The sequence below is a fragment of the Microplitis mediator genome, chromosome 7 (genome assembly GCF_029852145.1).
Source record: "Microplitis mediator isolate UGA2020A chromosome 7, iyMicMedi2.1, whole genome shotgun sequence".
Lineage (NCBI taxonomy): Eukaryota > Metazoa > Arthropoda > Insecta > Hymenoptera > Braconidae > Microplitis > Microplitis mediator.
This window is the reverse complement of record NC_079975.1, coordinates 12159162-12179104: the sequence shown is the minus strand read 5'-3', so window position 1 is coordinate 12179104 and position 19943 is coordinate 12159162. Positions and strand designations below refer to the sequence as shown.

General features: G+C 32.8%; 1 protein-coding gene across 3 annotated transcripts in view; it reads right to left on the bottom strand.

The window, feature by feature from the left end:
- The window catches only part of LOC130671294 (synaptotagmin-1-like), a 123191-nt gene that overhangs the window by 17135 nt on the left and 86113 nt on the right, over positions 1-19943 (bottom strand). For 2 of the 3 annotated variants that reach the window (XM_057475096.1, XM_057475095.1), the window contains one exon: positions 13093-13265. In XM_057475096.1, the coding sequence (XP_057331079.1) occupies positions 13093-13265 (173 nt within the window). Of the gene's footprint in view, positions 1-9864; positions 10223-13092; positions 13266-19943 lie in introns of all 3 variants that reach the window. The other variant, XR_008990496.1, reaches the window with a different exon arrangement.

Below are 19943 nucleotides of genomic sequence, written 5' to 3'. Positions count from 1 at the left end.
CTACAGTAAATTTATGGTGATTTCACCATGATTTCACAGTAAACTATGGTAATTTCACTATGATTTTACAGTGATTTCACTGTGATTTCACTGCGAGTTTACAGTGAATTAATGGTGATTTCACAGTAAATTGATGGTGATTTCACCATGATTCCACCGTAAATTTGTGGTGATTTCACCATGATTCCACCGTAAATTTGTGGTGATTTCACCATGATTCCACAGTAAATTTATGGTGATTTTAAATTATCAAAAAAAAAGTTGTTCAAGCATTCTTCGAAGTTTGAAAAAGTCTTATAAACTCGGAATAACTTTTAATTTGACGTATAAAGTCAGAGTAATTCCAAGATTTCGGACTCTTTCAGAAGAGTTATTCTGAGTTGATAGAACTCTCAGTAGAAAATTTGTGCAGCTGTCAAAAGAGTCATTTAGAGTTTTTTAGAAAAATAATTGATTTCCTTAACACGTATTTTTCTTTGTACTTTGACAAAAATTGTTCAAGAAAACATTAATGTCATAGTGTAATACAAGATACCCCTGTATTACTATCAAAAATGGATTATCATCTCTCTCCTAACATTCAGCGAGTAACGCATTCCATAAATGCTTCAAGATCAGAATTTATAACTTCTGAAATAAGTATCTTACCAGGGACACTACAAAAGGTGGGCGCGATCTAGTGGTGAGCACTGAACTACTTCCGCTGCTGCTGCCTAGCATCATAACTATTAAATCAATAATCATTAGGATTAAATATATATTCATTAATCTCGAACAAATATATATATATATATATATATATATATATATATATATATATATATATATATATATATATATATATATATATATATATATATATATATATTTATTCTAAATGGATATATTTTTTTGTGTCTCAGTAATATTTATTAGAGTTGATATAATAATATGTTGCTTTAATATTTGGGGTTGTTGGCACTGTAAAATAATTTAGTTGTCTATTAAATAAATATTTTCTTAACTTAACCAAATGATTTTATTATCTTAGAGAGAGAATTATTAATGTCAACCAAATATAGTCTATTAAATTATTTATTAAAAATGAGAAAATAGATCATGTCAACGTAATAAAATTAAGTTGTCCTAAATCAATTTTCGTTTAATAGAATTTAACAAAACCAATTTAATTGCCGAAGAGGAATTTTTTTCGTGCATTAAAACTTCCTGTAGAAAATTTGTGCAGCTGTCAAAAGTGTTATTTCGAGTTTTTTATATTTATTAAAATTTTTGGCGGATTACGTTGCCGTGTGCAAAATAATTTGTTGCTAGAAGCTTAAGTGTCAAGAGACGAATTTATAATGCCGACGATAATTGATACTTCAATTACTTGTTACGGCTGGTAATTATTTATACATATATTAAAATATAAATATAATTGTGGCTTAAACATGTTAGATAATAAATCATCTGGTGGAATCTAAAGAAGTAATTAAAAACATTTTTTTTTTTTTTTATCAAATTTATAAAAATTTTTTGATAATTCCACTCATGTGTTTAAACACTCATACTATTTCTAAATTTTTTTAAATTTAAAAATCAGAAATAATCAACAGTTAAAAAAAAATAACATGAATATTTTTTTTACATTTTAATAAATATAAAAAACTCCAAATAACACTTTTCACAGCTGCACAAATTTTCTACAGGAAGTTTTAATACACGAAAAAAATTCCTCTTCGGCAATTAAATTGGTTTTGTTAAATTCTATTAAACGAAAATTGATTTAGGACAACTTAATTTTATTACGTTGACATGATCTATTTTCTCATTTTTAATAAATGATTTAATATAGACTCTATTTGGTTGACATTAATAATTCTCTCTCTAAGATAATAAAATCATTTGGTTAAGTTAAGAAAATATTTATTTAATAGACAACTAAATTATTTTACAGTGCCAACAACCCCAAATATTAAAGCAACATATTATTATATCAACTCTAATAAATATTACTGAGACACAAAAAAATATATCCATTCAGAATGAATATATATATATATATATATTTGTTCGAGATTAATGAATATACAGGGTGTCCCAGAAGTCGCGCACCCCATTGTAGAGATCGAAAGAGAAAAATATTCTGAGACGAAAAGTCCTTAGCCATTTTTCAATCAGATGCATAGTTAATTAATTATTAATTAATGACAGTGACCAATCAGGAGCGCGCGACAGAAGAATAAAAAGTGAGTGAAACAGCAGTAAGAGACACCATAGCTGCTGCCGGCTTCTCACGCAGTACACTGAGAGTGGGGACGGACCAACCGTGGACGGCGGACGTACGTGATGCTAGGTGAATGTGTGAGATCGTGCACTAGTGTGGGCTAGCGTGAGTGTATCGGTAATAATGCACGTATGAATGTGAGTAAGGATATTTTTATTTTTTTTACTACAGGCACAAGATTTGACCGAATTCGACGGGAAAAACAGGATAATTTACTAAATTCGATCGGTCACGACTGAATTTTGATTTTTAATTGGAATAATTGAAGTAATTTTAAATAAAAAAATCAGTGAAGGAGCTCAGGCAAAGGCACAGGGCGAAAGTTACTGGACGTAAAGTTTATTCATGAGGAATGATTAGAGTAATTTTTGATTAAAAAATCAGTATCAAGGCACTAGGCGGATATGACTGAAAGTTTTTTTTATTTTAAGTAATTAAAGTAATTCTTATTTGAAAAATAAGTAGGGAGGGTCAGTTAGAGGCCCTGGGCGGCTATGAATGAATTTTTGTTTTTATTTGGAATAATTATGGTAATTTTTAATTGAAAAATAAGTAGTGAGAGTCAGTTGAAGGCACTGAGTGGCTATAAATGAATTTTTATTTTCATTTAGAATAATTAGAGTAATTTTAAATAAAAAAATTAGTGGCGAGTGTCAAGCAAAGACACTGGGCGGCTATGCATGAATTTTTATTTTTATTCAGAATAGTTACAGTAATGTTTATTGAAAAATAAGTAGCGAGAGTCAGTTAGAGGCCCTGGCCCCTTATAGGAAGAAACAATAGGCCCAAGCTTAACCGAGGCTTGGCACAAGACTTATTAACTCTGGGAAAAGCTTGAAATCCAAGCTTGGTCCAAGTCTGTCTAAGCATCAAAATGATAACACCGAGCTAAGCTTGAGTGACAGTGTTGTGCCAAGACTGCATCTAAATATTGGTCCAAGATCGAGAGCCAGTATTGTGCCAAGACTGTTGCTAAATAAGCACCTATGCATATTAAAGATAAATAAGAAAAAAAGCATATTAGTAGAAATGTGCGTGATGGTAACAAATGGAAATAAATTTGCACACAGAGAAATCAGGTGGATCGATGAAACTAATTTTTTTTTGCATTCGCTGGGTCTCGAACCTGGTCCTTCAAGGCTGGTAGGCAAGCGTCTTATCCACTAGGCTGCTATGCTATTCACAGAAGCCAGAGATTTTTAGGTACCATTTGTTATTTCGACTGGTAAACCAAGGCTTGTCAATAAAATGTCTGTTGAATCTTGGCCAGGGTTAGTCAGAGGCACTGTGTGGCTATATCTGATTTTTTATTTTCATTTAGAATAATTTAAGTAGTTTTAAGTTAAAAAAATTAGTGGTGAGTGTCGAGTAGAGGCGCTGGGCGGCTATGCGTGAATTTTTATCATTATTCAGAATAATTACAGTAATTTCTAATTGAAAAATAAGTAGCGAGAGTCACTTAAAGGCACTGGGCAGCTATGGCTGAACTTTTATTGTAATTTGAAATAATTAAAGTAATTTTTAATAAAAAAATAGTAACGAGTGTCAAGTAGAAGTAGTGGGCGGCTATGCATAAATTTGTATTTTTATTCAGAATAATTACAGCAATTTTTAATTGAAAAATAAGTAGCCAGGGTCAGTAAGAGGCCATGGGTGGCTATGAATGAATTTTTATTGTAATTTGGAATAATTAGAGTAATTTTTATTTAAAAAATTATAGGCGAGTGTCAAGTAGAGGCACTGGGCAGCTATGCATAAATTTTTATTCTTATTCAGAATAATTTCAGTAATTCTTAAATGAAAATTAAGTAGCGAGGGTCAGTTAGAGGCACTTGGTGGCTGTGACGGAATTTTTTTACTTATTTTGAATGCTCGAAGTAATTTCCAAATAAAAAATCAGTAGCGAGACTCAGGCAGTGGCACTAGGCAGCCATGATTGAATTTTTTTAGTCTACAATTATTGAAGTAATTTTTTATTTACAATCAGTAGCGAGGCAATAGATGGCTATGGCTAAATTGTTTTATTTATTTCGAATTATTTAAGTTATTTTTAAGCTTAAAAACTAATACTAAGCTCAGACAAAAACACTGTAATGGTTTTTACAATAAAAAATTTATTTACTGAGAAATATTGAAGAATTTAAAAATTAAAAATCCAACGATTAACATCAATCTTTTTTACCGCAAGCGCTGATTAAATTTGATTGGTTACAATTATTTGAGAGAAGTAATGCATCTACATTTAATCGAGTAGATGCTCAAAATGTCGTCCGTTTACTTGAAGACAGAGCCGGCATCGCTTGAGAAGATTTTCTCGGACAGCCTCTAGCGTTTCCGCAGTGACTGTTGTCTGAGCAGCATTAATGCGGGCCACGGTCTCCATTTGGTCCTGGGGCTCATCAAAGTAGACCATTTCCTTGCAATGTCCCCACAAAAAAAAGTCCAGTGGCGTCAAGTCAGGTGATCTAGGGGGCCACCTTCGTGGTCCGTTTCTTCCCAACCAACATTGAGGGTAAACCCCGTTGAGGAAGTCTCTCACTGTACCAGCATAGTGACTCGGTGCTCCGTCATGCTGAAACCACATCGGCTGCTCATTCACTTCACCGAGTAGTTGAGGAAGTTCATCACGCAGGAATGTCAGGTATTGGATGCTCTGTAATAAGGAGAATTCATGGTTTGTTGTAGGAAACTAGGAAATAGGTACATGGAAGTGGTGAATTCAGTGAAGGAATATTTAAGGACGACGAGGACGACGTAACTAATTATGAAAAATCGAACGATTCCATTGAAACACAAAAATCACTAGCGTAAAAAAGGTTCAATTTTTATGAATGGTAATAGCTCTCAGTTAATTTTTAAAAAGACTCAATTCAAATCCTCCACACATAAGAATTTTTACTTGTGTATTCAAATGTTGACTTACGTCCATTGTTTCGGGTAATTCGTAAAGAATGACGTGGTCACCGATAATTCCACCCCAGACATTAATCTTCCATTTATTTTGGAAATTACGGTTCACCGTCATGTGCGGATTTTCGTCTTCATACCAATGACTATTATGTCGATTGAAACACCCCTCCCGAGTAAAGAGTGATTCATCAGTCCACAATATTCCCCGTAAAAAATTTGGATCCGCGTCGTTGGAGTCAAGAATGAACTGACAGAAGTCCATTCGCAAGCGGTAATCTCCATCTTCTAACTTCTGCACTTTTCTTCTGTGATAAGGATGGATCTTCTCAGTGCGAGTAATACGGTTCACTGTCGAGCGGGAAATGTGAATCTGACGTTCAACCCGTCTCGTACTCGTACTTGGATCCGCACGGATAGCAGCGAGAACGCGCTCTTCGTTGCGAACGTTCCAAACCTCACGAGGTCGACCGACTCGCTCGACGTTGTTCGGCATCAAATTGCCGGATTCGCGACTACGATGAAGAGCGCGGAGAATAACATTTTTATCCGGATAGCTGTCACGATTCAGAAACCTCTCACGATAAACGCGTGCAGCTGCCGAAGCATTGCGATTACACTCGCCATAGAGAATAATCATCTCGGTAAAATCAGCAGAAGTATAAACCATGATAACGTAGTTCGTTGACAGAAAATTCAGAAACGACTGACAACGGAAAACAGTTAGCCAAGAGACGGAAGAAAACAAATGGTATCGGAAAACAAATCGAATCGCGAAACGCATGAGAAAAAAAAACAAGAGAGTCGGAATAATAGCAACAATTGGAAAAAAAAAAGTTAATAAACAAGGAGAACGAAAGAATAAAAACACAGAAGTTTTTTAAGGAAAATAAATCAGCAAACGACACGTTAACCCGTCTAAAAACATCGGTTCTTTATTTTAGTAATTATAATTATGATTTTATTAATTTACCAAAATAAATTAGCCGTCCACACTTTGTTAACCCGTCTGAGATGATCGTATTTTTACTTTCATATTAATGATTATTATTTTATTAAATAACTGAAATAAAGAAACCAACGATGGTCTCTCGGTTCGTCTAAGTCCATCGGTTTTTTATTTTAATAATTATAATTACTAATTCATTAATTTACCAGAATAAATTGACAGCCGACACTCTGTTAAGCCATTCGAGTTAATTGTTTTTTTATTTTTAAAATAATAATTATTACTTTAGTAATTAACTGGAAAAAATCAGCTGCCCAGTGCCTTTGCTTGACCTTCGCTACTGGTTTCTAATTAAAAATTACTCCAATAATTTAAAAAATAGGAAAATTCTGTACCTACCACCCAGTGCCTCTAACTGACCCTCGCTACATATTTTTCGATCAAAAATTATTTTAATTATTCCAAATAATAATAAAAATTCACACATAGCCACCCAGTGCCTCTACTTGACACTCGCCACTAATTTTTTAAATTAAAAATTACTTAAATTATTCTAAATGGAAATAAAAAATCAGCCGTAGCCACACAGTGTATCTACTTGACTAATTTTTAAATAAAACTTACTTTAATATGCATAGGTGCTTATTTAGCAACAGTCTTGGCACAATACTGGCACTGGTTATTGGGCCAATACTAAGATGCTGTCTTGGCATCCCAGAGTTAATAAGTCTTGTGCCAAGCCTCGGTTAAGCTTGGGCCTATTGTTTCTTCCTATAAGGGGCCAGGGCCTCTAACTGACTCTCGCTACTTATTTTTCAATAAACATTACTGTAACTATTCTGAATAAAAATAAAAATTCATGCATAGCCGCCCAGTGTCTTTGCTTGACACTCGCCACTAATTTTTTTATTTAAAATTACTCTAATTATTCTAAATGAAAATAAAAATTCATTTATAGCCACTCAGTGCCTTCAACTGACTCTCACTACTTATTTTTCAATTAAAAATTACCATAATTATTCCAAATAAAAACAAAAATTCATTCATAGCCGCCCAGGGCCTCTAACTGACCCTCCCTACTTATTTTTCAAATAAGAATTACTTTAATTACTTAAAATAAAAAAAACTTTCAGTCATATCCGCCTAGTGCCTTGATACTGATTTTTTAATCAAAAATTACTCTAATCATTCCTCATGAATAAACTTTACGTCCAGTAACTTTCGCCCTGTGCCTTTGCCTGAGCTCCTTCACTGATTTTTTTATTTAAAATTACTTCAATTATTCCAATTAAAAATCAAAATTCAGTCGTGACCGATCGAATTTAGTAAATTATCCTGTTTTTCCCGTCGAATTCGGTCAAATCTTGTGCCTGTAGTAAAAAAAATAAAAATATCCTTACTCACATTCATACGTGCATTATTACCGATACACTCACGCTAGCCCACACTAGTGCACGATCTCACACATTCACCTAGCATCACGTACGTCCGCCGTCCACGGTTGGTCCGTCCCCACTCTCAGTGTACTGCGTGAGAAGCCGGCAGCAGCTATGGTGTCTCTTACTGCTGTTTCACTCACTTTTTATTCTTCTGTCGCGCGCTCCTGATTGGTCACTTTCATTAATTAATAATTAATTAACTATGCATCTGATTGAAAAATGGCTAAGGACTTTTCGTCTCAGAATATTTTTCTCTTTCGATCTCTACAATGGGGTGCGCGACTTCTGGGACACCCTGTATATTTAATCCTAATGATTATTGATTTAATAGTTATGATGCTAGGCAGCAGCAGCGGAAGTAGTTCAGTGCTCACCACTAGATCGCGCCCACCTTTTGTAGTGTCCCTGGTAAGATACTTATTTCAGAAGTTATAAATTCTGATCTTGAAGCAATCATGGAATGCGTTACTCGCTGAATGTTAGCAGAGAGATAATAATCCATTTTTGATAGTAATACAGGGGTATCTTGTATTACACTATGACATTAATGTTTTCTTGAACAATTTTTGTCAAAGTACAAAGAAAAATACGTGTTAAGGAAATCAATTATTTTTCTAAAAAACTCTAAATGACTCTTTTGACAGCTGCACAAATTTTCTACTGAGAGTTCTATCAACTCAGAATAACTCTTCTGAAAGAGTTCGAAATCTTGGAATTTCACGTAGTGACTGCAGATGGCTCGTTATTATTATTATTATTATTATTATTATTATTATTATTGTTATTATTATTATTATTATTATTATTATTATTATTATTATTATTATTATTATTATTATTATTATTATTATTATTAATATTAATATTAATATTGTTATTCTTATTTTTATTAATATTTCCAGTTTTAAAGTTTACGAATAAAATAGTCAGAAATTCACAGGAAATCCACTGCATATTCACTGTGAATTCACAGAAAATTCACTGCCAATTTACTGTATATTTACTGTGACTTTACCATAATTCGCGGTCAATTCACTGTATATTCACTGTGAATTTCCTATAAGGTCACTGTAAATTCACTGTAAATTCACTGTGAATTCACTGTGAATTGGCTGCGGTACCACACTAAACTCACAGCAATACCACTGTGAGATAACCATAAATCTACAGTGACCGAATGGCACAAAATCACAGTGATTTCACCGTAATTTCACCATGGTTTCACAATGTTTATACTATAATCTCACTGGGATTTCACCATGATTTTACAGTGATTCCAAGTCCGCGAGGGATATGATTATACCTAGCCTTCATCAGCCAGGTCTGATCAGATCTAATTATATGTAGACCTATATATAATTAGACCTGATCATATGTGGGCTTATATATGATTATATTTAGCTTTCATCAGTTAGATCTAATTAGATCTAATTATATATAGACTTATATATAATTAAACCTGATCATATATGGGCTTACATATGATTATATCTAGTCTTCATCAGCCAGGTCTGATCAGATCTAATTATATATAGGTTCATATATAATTATATATAATTCCATGTATAACCATGCATACTCATATATAATTTCATATAGGATTATATATAATTATAAATCATCTCATATATAATCATATATACTCATATATAATCAGATAAAATCATTTTTTATCGGGCTAACAGCATGAGCTTCTTGGCGGAAAGTTAGGATCTGTTAGTTGCGCTTAATTTAACGACAATTTTAAAGTTCTTGACGCGTTTTAACCGTTGGCCACAACTTAACTCCAACTTTTTTAGAAAGTTTACGTTGATCTACTGCCGCAACTTTTGAACGTTAAGACGGAAAATTTTCCGCAAATTTCTATCAACTTATGGCTCACCAAATGATGGCATTCGACTTGATGAAAATTTTGCATCAACTTGAGTTAGGACAGTGCCAATTTACTGCGTTCAACTCGGCGACCAATAGTGACGGTAATTGATGCTAATATACTGCCAACTCGATTATCAAGCGCATTTATGCATCTTGATGGTCAGACATTCTGATCAAAAAGTTGGTGTACTTTAGTTGCGACCAACTTAACGACAACCTGTCAACAACTTTCAGTTTATGTAACTGATGACTACAAGTTGTTACTAACTTCCAGAAAGTTGGCGGCACGTTACGGCAGTAGATTGTCATAAAAAATTCAAGGCAACTTTCCGTTAACCAATGTAATGCCAACTTTTGTTACCAACTTTCTCGGAAAGTTTGCAACAGGTTGCCGTCAACTCATGGAAATGCCAATTTTTGCTACTAACTTGGTGAGAAACTGCAGCATAAAATTGTCGTCAGCCTGCTGTCAACTTGACCATTAGGGCAAAACTCAGGAACCCAGAGATTTTTATGCGCTCATAAGAACCGCCTGTTAATATAGCAGGGCCGCCAAGTTTTCCTTGCCGATTGTTGAGACCTACCGATCTTTCCTTTTTATTTTGTTGCTGGCTCTTTGGGTACCACTGGGTCTATTTCTGAGCAGCAACAAAATCAACGACTGTTTTCTGCTCATAAGAACCGCCTGTTAATATAGCAGGGCCATCAAGTTTTCCTTGCTGATTGTTAAGACCTACCGATCTTTTGTATTTATTTTGTTGCTTCCGCATGAAAAAAACTTATACTCTGAAATTATATCAGATAATATCATATTTATTATATTATAGTATAATTTAGAATATGAATAATTATATATTTAAAAATAACTACTTTTTTGCCGGTTTCAATATAAAATTGTATATTTTAAAAGTATATCAATATAATATATAATTTTATATTTTGGCATATATTATCATTATAAAAACTCCATATAATATTAGATTATATAAAAAAAATATATGTCATTATATAGTATCAATTTATAGGTTTATATATATTATGATTTTATAATTCAATTTATATTATTAACAGTATAATAGAATATATAATGCTCGTATATAAGCTTGTATATATTAAAAGATATACATGACACTTTTGTGCTTCGAAAAATTTTCAGTTCCATGAATGCTCTTTCGGTATCCTCTAAAACTTATTTTATTTTGAGTAATTATTTTTTTATATTAAAAATTAATCATATAAATGAAAATTTATAGTCATAACGGCTCTCTCTACAAACTTCCTTTCAAGTTCGATCTACATACTTAATTTACTCGAATAAAATATATTCTCATTGATACTCACAATCATCGTCAAACTGAAAGTCTTTATTTTTCATTTTTTATTTTATATTTTTAGATATATAATGTATTATATAATACAATATACAATTCAATATCTTGAGATTCTCCAACGTCAATTATATAAAAAAATGTATTTAACAATATAATATTTAATATATAAAAAAATATATTCTATTATATATCATTCCAATATATGTAAATTTATAATGAATTTTATAAGTTAAAAATTATATTTTATAATTATTATTACATATTAAGAAAATATGTATATATTTTTTTATAATTTAAATTATAAATCAAAGTATAACTTTGAATTTATATAAATATTATATATTATTATACATACATTTTTGCCGTTTTATAAAATTATATATTTACGGTATATTTTTTTATATATAATCAAAATATATGTTATTTTCATGCGGGCTGGCTCTTTGGGTACTACTGAGTCTATTTCTGAGCAGCAACAAAATCGACAACTGTTTTTCGCTCATAAAATCCACCTGTTAATATAGCAGAGCCATCAAGTTTTCCTTGCTGATTGTTGAAACCTACCGATCTGTTGTTTTTATTTTGTTGCTGGCTCTTTGGGTACCACTGATTCTATTTCTGAGCATCAACAAAACTAATGACTGTCTCTTGTTATTTAAAACCGCGTGTTAAGTTAGCAGGGTCATTAATCATTTGCTGCTGGTGGTCAAGCTTCGCCGATTTTCAATTTGTTGATGCGTTTTTCGCGGTGTGTTCCAGCAACAAATTAGCAACAAATTATCACGCATCAGACGTTCCATTCAACACCAATCTGGCGAGTTTACTGCTAGCTTATGTATAAGATAGCATTAACTCGATTTCCGAAGAATCGGTTCGAGCAACAAAATCGGGTTTGCAGCAACTATTTAGCAACAAATTTTGGTGCCAATTTCGGTCTATTCTGCTGACTATTCATTGCCAGCTTAACGGAGCTGTTTTGTCGTGTCTATTAACGTGTAAATAAATAATCAAAAACCGGACTCAACATAATTAGCTTTGTTATTTCCAGGCAGGTTGTGTAAAGCATTTGCCGGAAAATCAATTGCGATCTAGTAAAAATTAACGAGTCATTAATATTAAGATGAATCAATTGTAAGTAAACTAAATTAATAAATTAAATAAAATCATTAATAAATTAATAATAAATTAAAAATGTAGCGTGAAAAAAAAACGTGAAAATTGATAATCAAGTTTTGAGCATTGTTCATAGAGTCGGTGATAAAATGTTGAGCGGCAAAATAACATAAATCATAAAACCGGCTTAACGAAATTGTTGATAAGGGAAAGGTTAGCGTTTATAAGAAATTAGTCATTGTCAATTGATTAGTGACTTTACAGTGTAGTAGATAATTATATGGGAATTAATTTTAAATCAGAAAACAGGTGTAATGGCATTTATAACGTAAAGTGTGTAAGTGTGAGCAGTTTAATTATGGGATTTGTTGATGAGTAAATAAGGTTTTAATCACGTAGAGGGTCCAGGGGACCACGTGAATTAGTGAGTTAGTGGTTTTAGTCGCGTAGAGGGTCCACGAGACCACGCGGGAATAATATAAGATTTTAGCCACGTAGAGGGTCTCGTTGACCACGTGGAGATTAGGTTAAGGAAGTCGCGCGTGTGCATAATCGTCCAGGCGACTCAGTGTAAGTATGTGTGTGATATAGCCAAAGGTAGTTGGCTTCATTAAGGGTTAATTAATTATTGTTTTGAAATCGTCAAAGGTAGTTGACGTTAGGTAATAAGGCTTATAAGGTATAAAGTATTGTCAAGGTTAATAAATATAAGGTAAAAATTGTAAATTGTGGAATAAAATTAATTAGTTATAAATTATCCTTCCTCATCCTTCTCTTACAAATGAAACTTTACAACGACCCTGAATGATTAAGACCCGGTTCTGGAAGACCGTTAATACTTGCAGTGGTGCCCTGAAAAAGGACGACCAAGGTAGCAGTAACCCTGTTATAAGAGTCAATCATTGGCTTTGAATTACATGAAGTTTTATTTAAATGACTTTTATGTGATACGTTTACATGCTCAAATTAACGAGTTTACTGTTGTCCTAACACAAGTAGTCTTGAGTTTATCAGATTCTTCCGATTTATGACAAACGTCGGAATTAATTTTTGTATTTAATTTCCTTTAAAGCTCGCATAACACGACTTTATTTTCACGGCGGGCTTTCAATTTTGGGGACTCAAATTCTACTACAGGTAGAATTCTACGTCTGTTTGATGATTACTCCCGAAAAGCAAGTAAAAGTTTATTTGTTTCTTTAATCAACTTACCTTACTACAAAGTATTAGAAGAAATTGGACAGTATCTAGTTGATTGAAGGATAACTCAAACGTAAGCGTTTCATTCAACTCAATGCCTATTGCTGGACCGAGCACTCTTGTTTTTTTCTTCCGAATTTTTCTTCCAGTTTTTCCATAAAGCATTAGAACTCGCACATACAAATCTATAGTGAAAGAATTTTTAATACATATTAATACCCTGACAAAACAATCGAATTAAAAATTCTCGAATTCTATTAAATCATTTAGGATCCTAAAAGTATGAAGGAATGAGATTTTTTGATAAAGGTTAGGAATGTGGGGCTATTATGAATATTATGACTAATACTGTGTTTATTAATGTAACCCTTATTACTATTACCATTATTAGTGTGTTTATTACTACGATTATTGTGATTACTATTTCTATTGTGACTATTCCTATTACTATTATTTTTCTTAATGCTATTACTATTGTGACTACTCTTAATATGATGACTATTATGATTCTTATGACTAATACTATTGTAATTATTATGACTAAGATTATTACTATAGCTGTTACTATCTTGATTATTTTTATAACTTCTTTTATTACTATGACTAACATTATTGTAATTATTTCTATGAATGTTCTTATGACTACTACTATGTTATTTTACGGACTATTACTAATACTATAGTTATACTACTATTGTGATTATTATCATGTTACTACTACTATGATTATGATTACTAGTACTGTTCTTATTACTAAGACTTTTTCTTTTCGAAGGATTATTATTACCATTATTTGTGATGCAAGTGTATGAATGTATTATCGGGAAAAATTATTCCCGAGTGATAAAATCACAGAGAGAATTGTAAAAGTATTTAACGAAAATAAGATTAAAGAATTACAATTCTTTTAAGTCCCGAGCGATTTTATAAAGGAAACGAAAATAATATTGAAAGAATTGGGAAATGAGAGAAAAAAATGCCAATAGAATTTAAAGTTCTTTTAAGTCCCGAGCGAGTTTACTAAAGGAGAGAAAAGAATGCGATAAGAATTCAAAGGAATATCAAATACGGAGAATTAGGCCAGCCGATTTAAATACTCGCGACGGACGAATTAACAAAATATGGAAATGAGCATTCGAGACAGAATAATTTGACTCTGTGATATACACTCATCCAAAAAAATGAAGGAAAAAGAAAATTTTATAAATTTTTTATAGATTTTTGGATAGTTGTCTTTGTGTAAAAAATGGTCGTATCGAAAAAATTAAGAGCGCAATTTGAAGCTTGAAATTTCTAGTTTTTAGATCTTGAAGTGAAATAATTTTCTGAGCCACAGTTTTTGCGAAATCATAAGAAATAGCTCGAGATCAAAATTTTTTAAATTTCTAGATTTTGTTTTTTGGGTCTACGGAACCAGAAAATTAAAAAAAAAACAAGTGATGGCTCGTTTGGAAAATTTATTGAGCTACAATTCGCTTTGTTTCTGTTTTTATGTACAAGGATTTGCTGCTGAGATATCAGCCTTCAAATGAAAAAGGATATTTTTATGTTTGATTATCGATATCTCAGCAACTAATGGTTGCATAGTTATCAAGAGGGCCGTTTTCGAAAATTAAATAAATTTCCACAAGATTCATTTTAGATTTTTGAAAAAAAAAATTTTTTTTCATTCTCAATTTCAATTTGAAAACCTAAGGAAAATTGTCATTTTATGGTTTTTTAGTCAATCAGCCGCTATTTTTAGATTACTGATGGAAAGCTTAATATTGCTAGGTGATTTTACAGCTTACTGAACCCCTAAAGACCCTGAAAGTTTTCAAATCGATCCATTGAACCGTTTATTCGGGCCGAGTGCTCAAAGTTTTCTAAAACAATTGTATGAGTAACTGACCCAAAAATGATAAAAAAGCCGAAAAAAAATTAATTTTTTTCACTTTGAAGATGATTACGCAATTTGAGGAACAAAACTTGTTTCTTTAATTGTTTTGTATAACTTTAAGCTATCAGCCTGGATAAACGGCTCAATGGATCGATTTGGAAATTTTCGAGGTTTTTAGTCGTACATTAGCCTGTAAAATCACTTAGCAACATTAAGCTTTCCATCAATATTTTTAAAGTAGCGGTTGATTGACTAAAAAATCTTAAAATGTCCATTCTTTGTAGTGTTTTCAAATTGATACCTAGGATGTAAAAAATTTTTCCGGTCCCGTAGACCCAAAAAACAAAACCGAGAAATTCCGAAAATTTTGTCTAGAGATATTTCTTATGATTTCGCAAAAAATGTGGCTCGGATACGATCATTTTTCACGAAAATACAGCCCTCAAAAAATGACTAAAAAATTAATTAAATTTTCTCGTTTCTTTAATTTTTTGGATAAGTGTACTTCCGTGGGTAGCTATAGAGAGCGATAGTAAGTCAATCCTTTTCACACTTACAGTGGGAAGATCAGGTAATAAGTTCGCTCGAGAAAACCCGTAGGAGCAACTCGTTCTCTGGGTGTTTTACTTGATAGGAAACTACTAGCTGAGTAAAACCAAGGAGCTTCAGTTAACTGAAGTCCGACTGAGACATAGGTTAGTGATAGCTTGTAACCCACGAGAAAGTGGACTTTCCCTCTCTGAGGCCTTCTGCTAAGGGGCGGCAGGTGAACATAGTCGAGTAGGTGAGAGTGAGTCGGAGACTATCTACTCATTCCTTGGGAAGTGGTCGTAGTAGCCCGAGGAAAATGATTTAGATCTGACCAGATATAAGTGTATCTGATCAGATAAAATTATATCTTGGCAGATCTATTTATATCTGACCAACCAATGTTTAAATCCGGTCAGATCTAGTCAGATATAATTAGATCTAGGCTAGATACAATATCAGACATGATTATATCTCATCCGATCGGCGTATATCTCGTAAAATCTGATCAGATATAACTATATCTAAACTAAATACTGTATAACGACTGAATATTAAATAATGTACTGAAAGAATGCGCAGTAGGATTATGCGAACCAATAAGTCATGGAAACTGGAATCTGGAATTTTTCCTAATACCTGGAAAGTCTCCTTCATCTCTCCTATACATAAATCCGGATCAAAATCGTGGGTCAATAATTATAGGCTGGTTGTAAAACAATCAGCCTTCCCAATGCTACTTGAGAAACTAATTTTGCCCAAGATAATTAAATCGTTCAAAAAAGTAATAATAAATAAACAACACGGGTTTCTAAAATAACAGAACGATTACCAACTTACTACCGTACATCAATGATATCACTAAGTCGTTAGATCGTGAACTGGTGCATTACTTAGTCTATCATGATTTAAGTAAATCATTCAACAGAATGGATCCAGATATTTCAATTGCAAAACTATTATAATATGGAGTCAAAAACAAAGCACTGGGTTCGTTGGCGTCCAATCTAGCTGGTCGTACCCTTCGAGTTAGGATAAATGGCAAGTTATCTATAAACATCAAGGCTAAACTTGGTGTTCCACAAGGGTCACATCTGGGTCCAGTTTTGTTTTGTATTTCTATTAATGATATTGCTCTGTCTATTCAGTCACTATACGAGTGTCACGGCTGCTACATTCAAAAATTTTATTATTTTTCTTCCCAAATAAGTACACACTAAGATCTCTTGCACTTAGACCTTTTTATGACGTCCGACTTACTGACGCCAGCAGTCGTACCGGACAAATATACCTACCTGAGCGTTGTCAACGCTTTACAATTAGGTCGTGTTGTACTAATGGACCACGCGTATTATCGACTTCTTTTTCCTTTAAATTTCATCATTTTTACTTAACGTACTTTTAAAATTTATGTATCCGTTTCCATTTAAGAATCTAAGCATAGGAGCGGTAATCTTTCTTTGATTTTCTTCTTAAAACTGTAGACCACCCAACTCATGTACACCTGCATGTGATTCTTGGAAATTAGAGAAAGCCAATGGAAACTACCAAAATTTATGGTTTCCTCGGCGGCAGAGTGGCGCCAGGTCATCGGCCTACTTAGTAGTCGAAATCTATTTCCCAGGGATCACACGTGTGCATGGGCCTAGAACTTTCGAGTGGGTCCGAGTCTTTTCGTATGGGAAACAAGTTACCACCACTTTTCATAGGTGAAGACCATATAAAAAGACCATGGACTTTAGCTCATCAGTTCTTTTGGGATTCAAACTCTGAACCATACTGAACTCCGGACACTTGACGGTGTTCGTAGCTAGAGGATTGATGTCCCGATTGAGCATTCGGTTAACGGTAGCTGGGCATACGAACCGGACCTTGATCGACGTAAGCACTCGAATAATCGGTATATCATTTTCTACTAGTTTCAGGAGAATAATTGGCGTGTTATTAAATTCACCATTCGGTTGACGGTAGCTGGGCATACGAACCGGACCTTGATCGTCGTAAGTCGTGATTTAATATCAATCGGAAGCACCGGTAGCGCTGATTTTCTTGATGTTATTTTAATCATTTTATTTTATTTTAATATTGAATTGTACCACAAAAACGTGAAGAATCAAAGAATATTTTACCGCGAGAAAAGCGAAGATTAAAGAATTATTTTACCGCGAAAATACATGAAGATTTTGAATAATATTTTACCGCGAGAATGCGAAGATTTTAAAGAATTATATTTTACCGTGAAAATACGCGAAGTTTGCCAAACAAATTTACATTTTATTTTACCGCGAAAAACGCGAAGACTTATTATCAATTTATATTTTACATGAATTACGAAGATTTTGAAACGCATAAATAATTAAAACAAACTGAATAAATCGATCAATTAGAATCATATTAATTAGCCGCGAGAGCGCGTGTGTATAAGTGTCCTGTGTTCTGCTGACAGTCCTGACACCTCACCTAAACCTGTTTAGGGTAAGTTTTTAACAATTGTAACCATTGTTTGGTACTTTTATTATTTTATATATTTTGAACCTGATTATAAAACATATGCATGACACACTTTATTTTACATTGACTATTTTAAATATTTGTTACCCTTTTGTATTTTGAGTATATTTGATCCTAAATAAATAATTACTCGTGAACATAAACATTTAAAACCATTATTTCTCATACAATTTTACTTTAGCAATAAGATACTAGCTTCACGAGGCTTTTCGGCAGCCGACCTTCCTTTATCCCTTATTTTCTACCTGTTTAGCCGCTCAGACAGATAGTTAACAGTAGTGGGTACACAATCTTACGTTTACCGCTCGACGTTTGATTGTAAAATTAAATCAGTCACACTCATAGATTGGAAATCGCTTTGGGTCTTATCAATATTGTCTCCAACAATATTGTGTAGGCGCGATTTGAATATAAACAGAATAAACTGAGCATTTGGTTAACGGTAGCCGGGCATACGAACTGGACCTTGATCAATGTAAGTACCCTTTTATTCAATAAGTTTATACGAAAATTCGTACCTACGCCCATCACGATCTCCAATCGTGACACGAGTTATTTGCAGATGATGTCAAGATCTACAGAACGATCAAGGATCCAACGGATTTATTGAAATTACAAGATGATCTGAATAATGTAGTTAAATAGTGCTGCAGTAACATATTGATACTTAATGCTAAGAAATGTGGTGTAGTCATTTTTTCGCGAAACTATGTACGGGACCGTTGGAACCACCATTTAATAGATAATTCATTATTGCAAGAGCTAAAATTAATTAAGGACCTAGGAGTAATATTTGATGATAAACTTTCCTTTAAGACTCATATAAATATGGTGATATCTAAAGCAAATCAGTCTATAGGATGCATTTTAAGAGTAGGAAAGGATTTCCCACAAATAGCTACCTTGAAATTGCTGTTCATCTCACTAGTGAGACCAACATTAGAGTATGGTATACTAGACTGTGTCAGAATAAAAAATTTATTTTTTATTTTAATTAAATACATATCAAAAGTGGTTCCGCGCGTTTTCCTCCCCCGACAAAATATCCTACGGACAAAATATCCCCCGACAAAATATCTCCGGACATAATATCCCCGACAAAATATCCTATCAGCGAAATTTCTCTTGACAAACTAACTCACACCATCATAAGCACTAAAATAAACATGAAAATTTAGAAATATCAACGATGTGAAGAATATACTGTTATGTTTGTTTAGTGTCAAAAATTTTTTTACTATTTTTATATCAGGAGACACGGTAGTGTCTCGCGCCAAGTACACGTTTAAACACACATGTATATGTGTGAAGTGTCATGGCGCGAGCCTGCCGTGTCTCTATACCGTAGACCGAACGGTTTTTAGCTCCAATTTTTAAAAACTTTTTTAAAAAACAAAATTTTTAGAAAATTCCTTTTTCAGTCGAAAGATGATTGATTGTTCGTCATAAAATTATGAAACTTTACCCATTTTAGTAATGAGAACTAATTTAAATAATGAAATTAGGCCAGCATATACTATAGCACCCCCATTTTTAATAGTTCTACAATTTTTTTCATGCGAAAAGGGCACTGCCAGAGAATAAAAACTTATAAGAAATGCCATGATTCAGTAAATGATATATATTTTTCTACAGTAATAATTAATTTTTTCGCCACCAGTGGAGCTCCAGTCTATATTTTTTACTATAGTTTGATATGAAATTTACCCTGATAGTCACCTCAACTGCAAATTAACTCCTCTAATAGCCACTTTAGCTTGAAATTGACTGTAATTTGACATCATTGAAATTTCCTGCCCGAATTTGCCAATAATTTAACAGTAAAAGTTGAAAAGAAAAATTTGCGGTTAATTTTTGCTCGATCTAGAGGTAATCTTTTATAGAAAATAATTGTTGGTAACGTTCGTTCTTTGCATTTCAGATCATAAGCAAATTATACATAAAA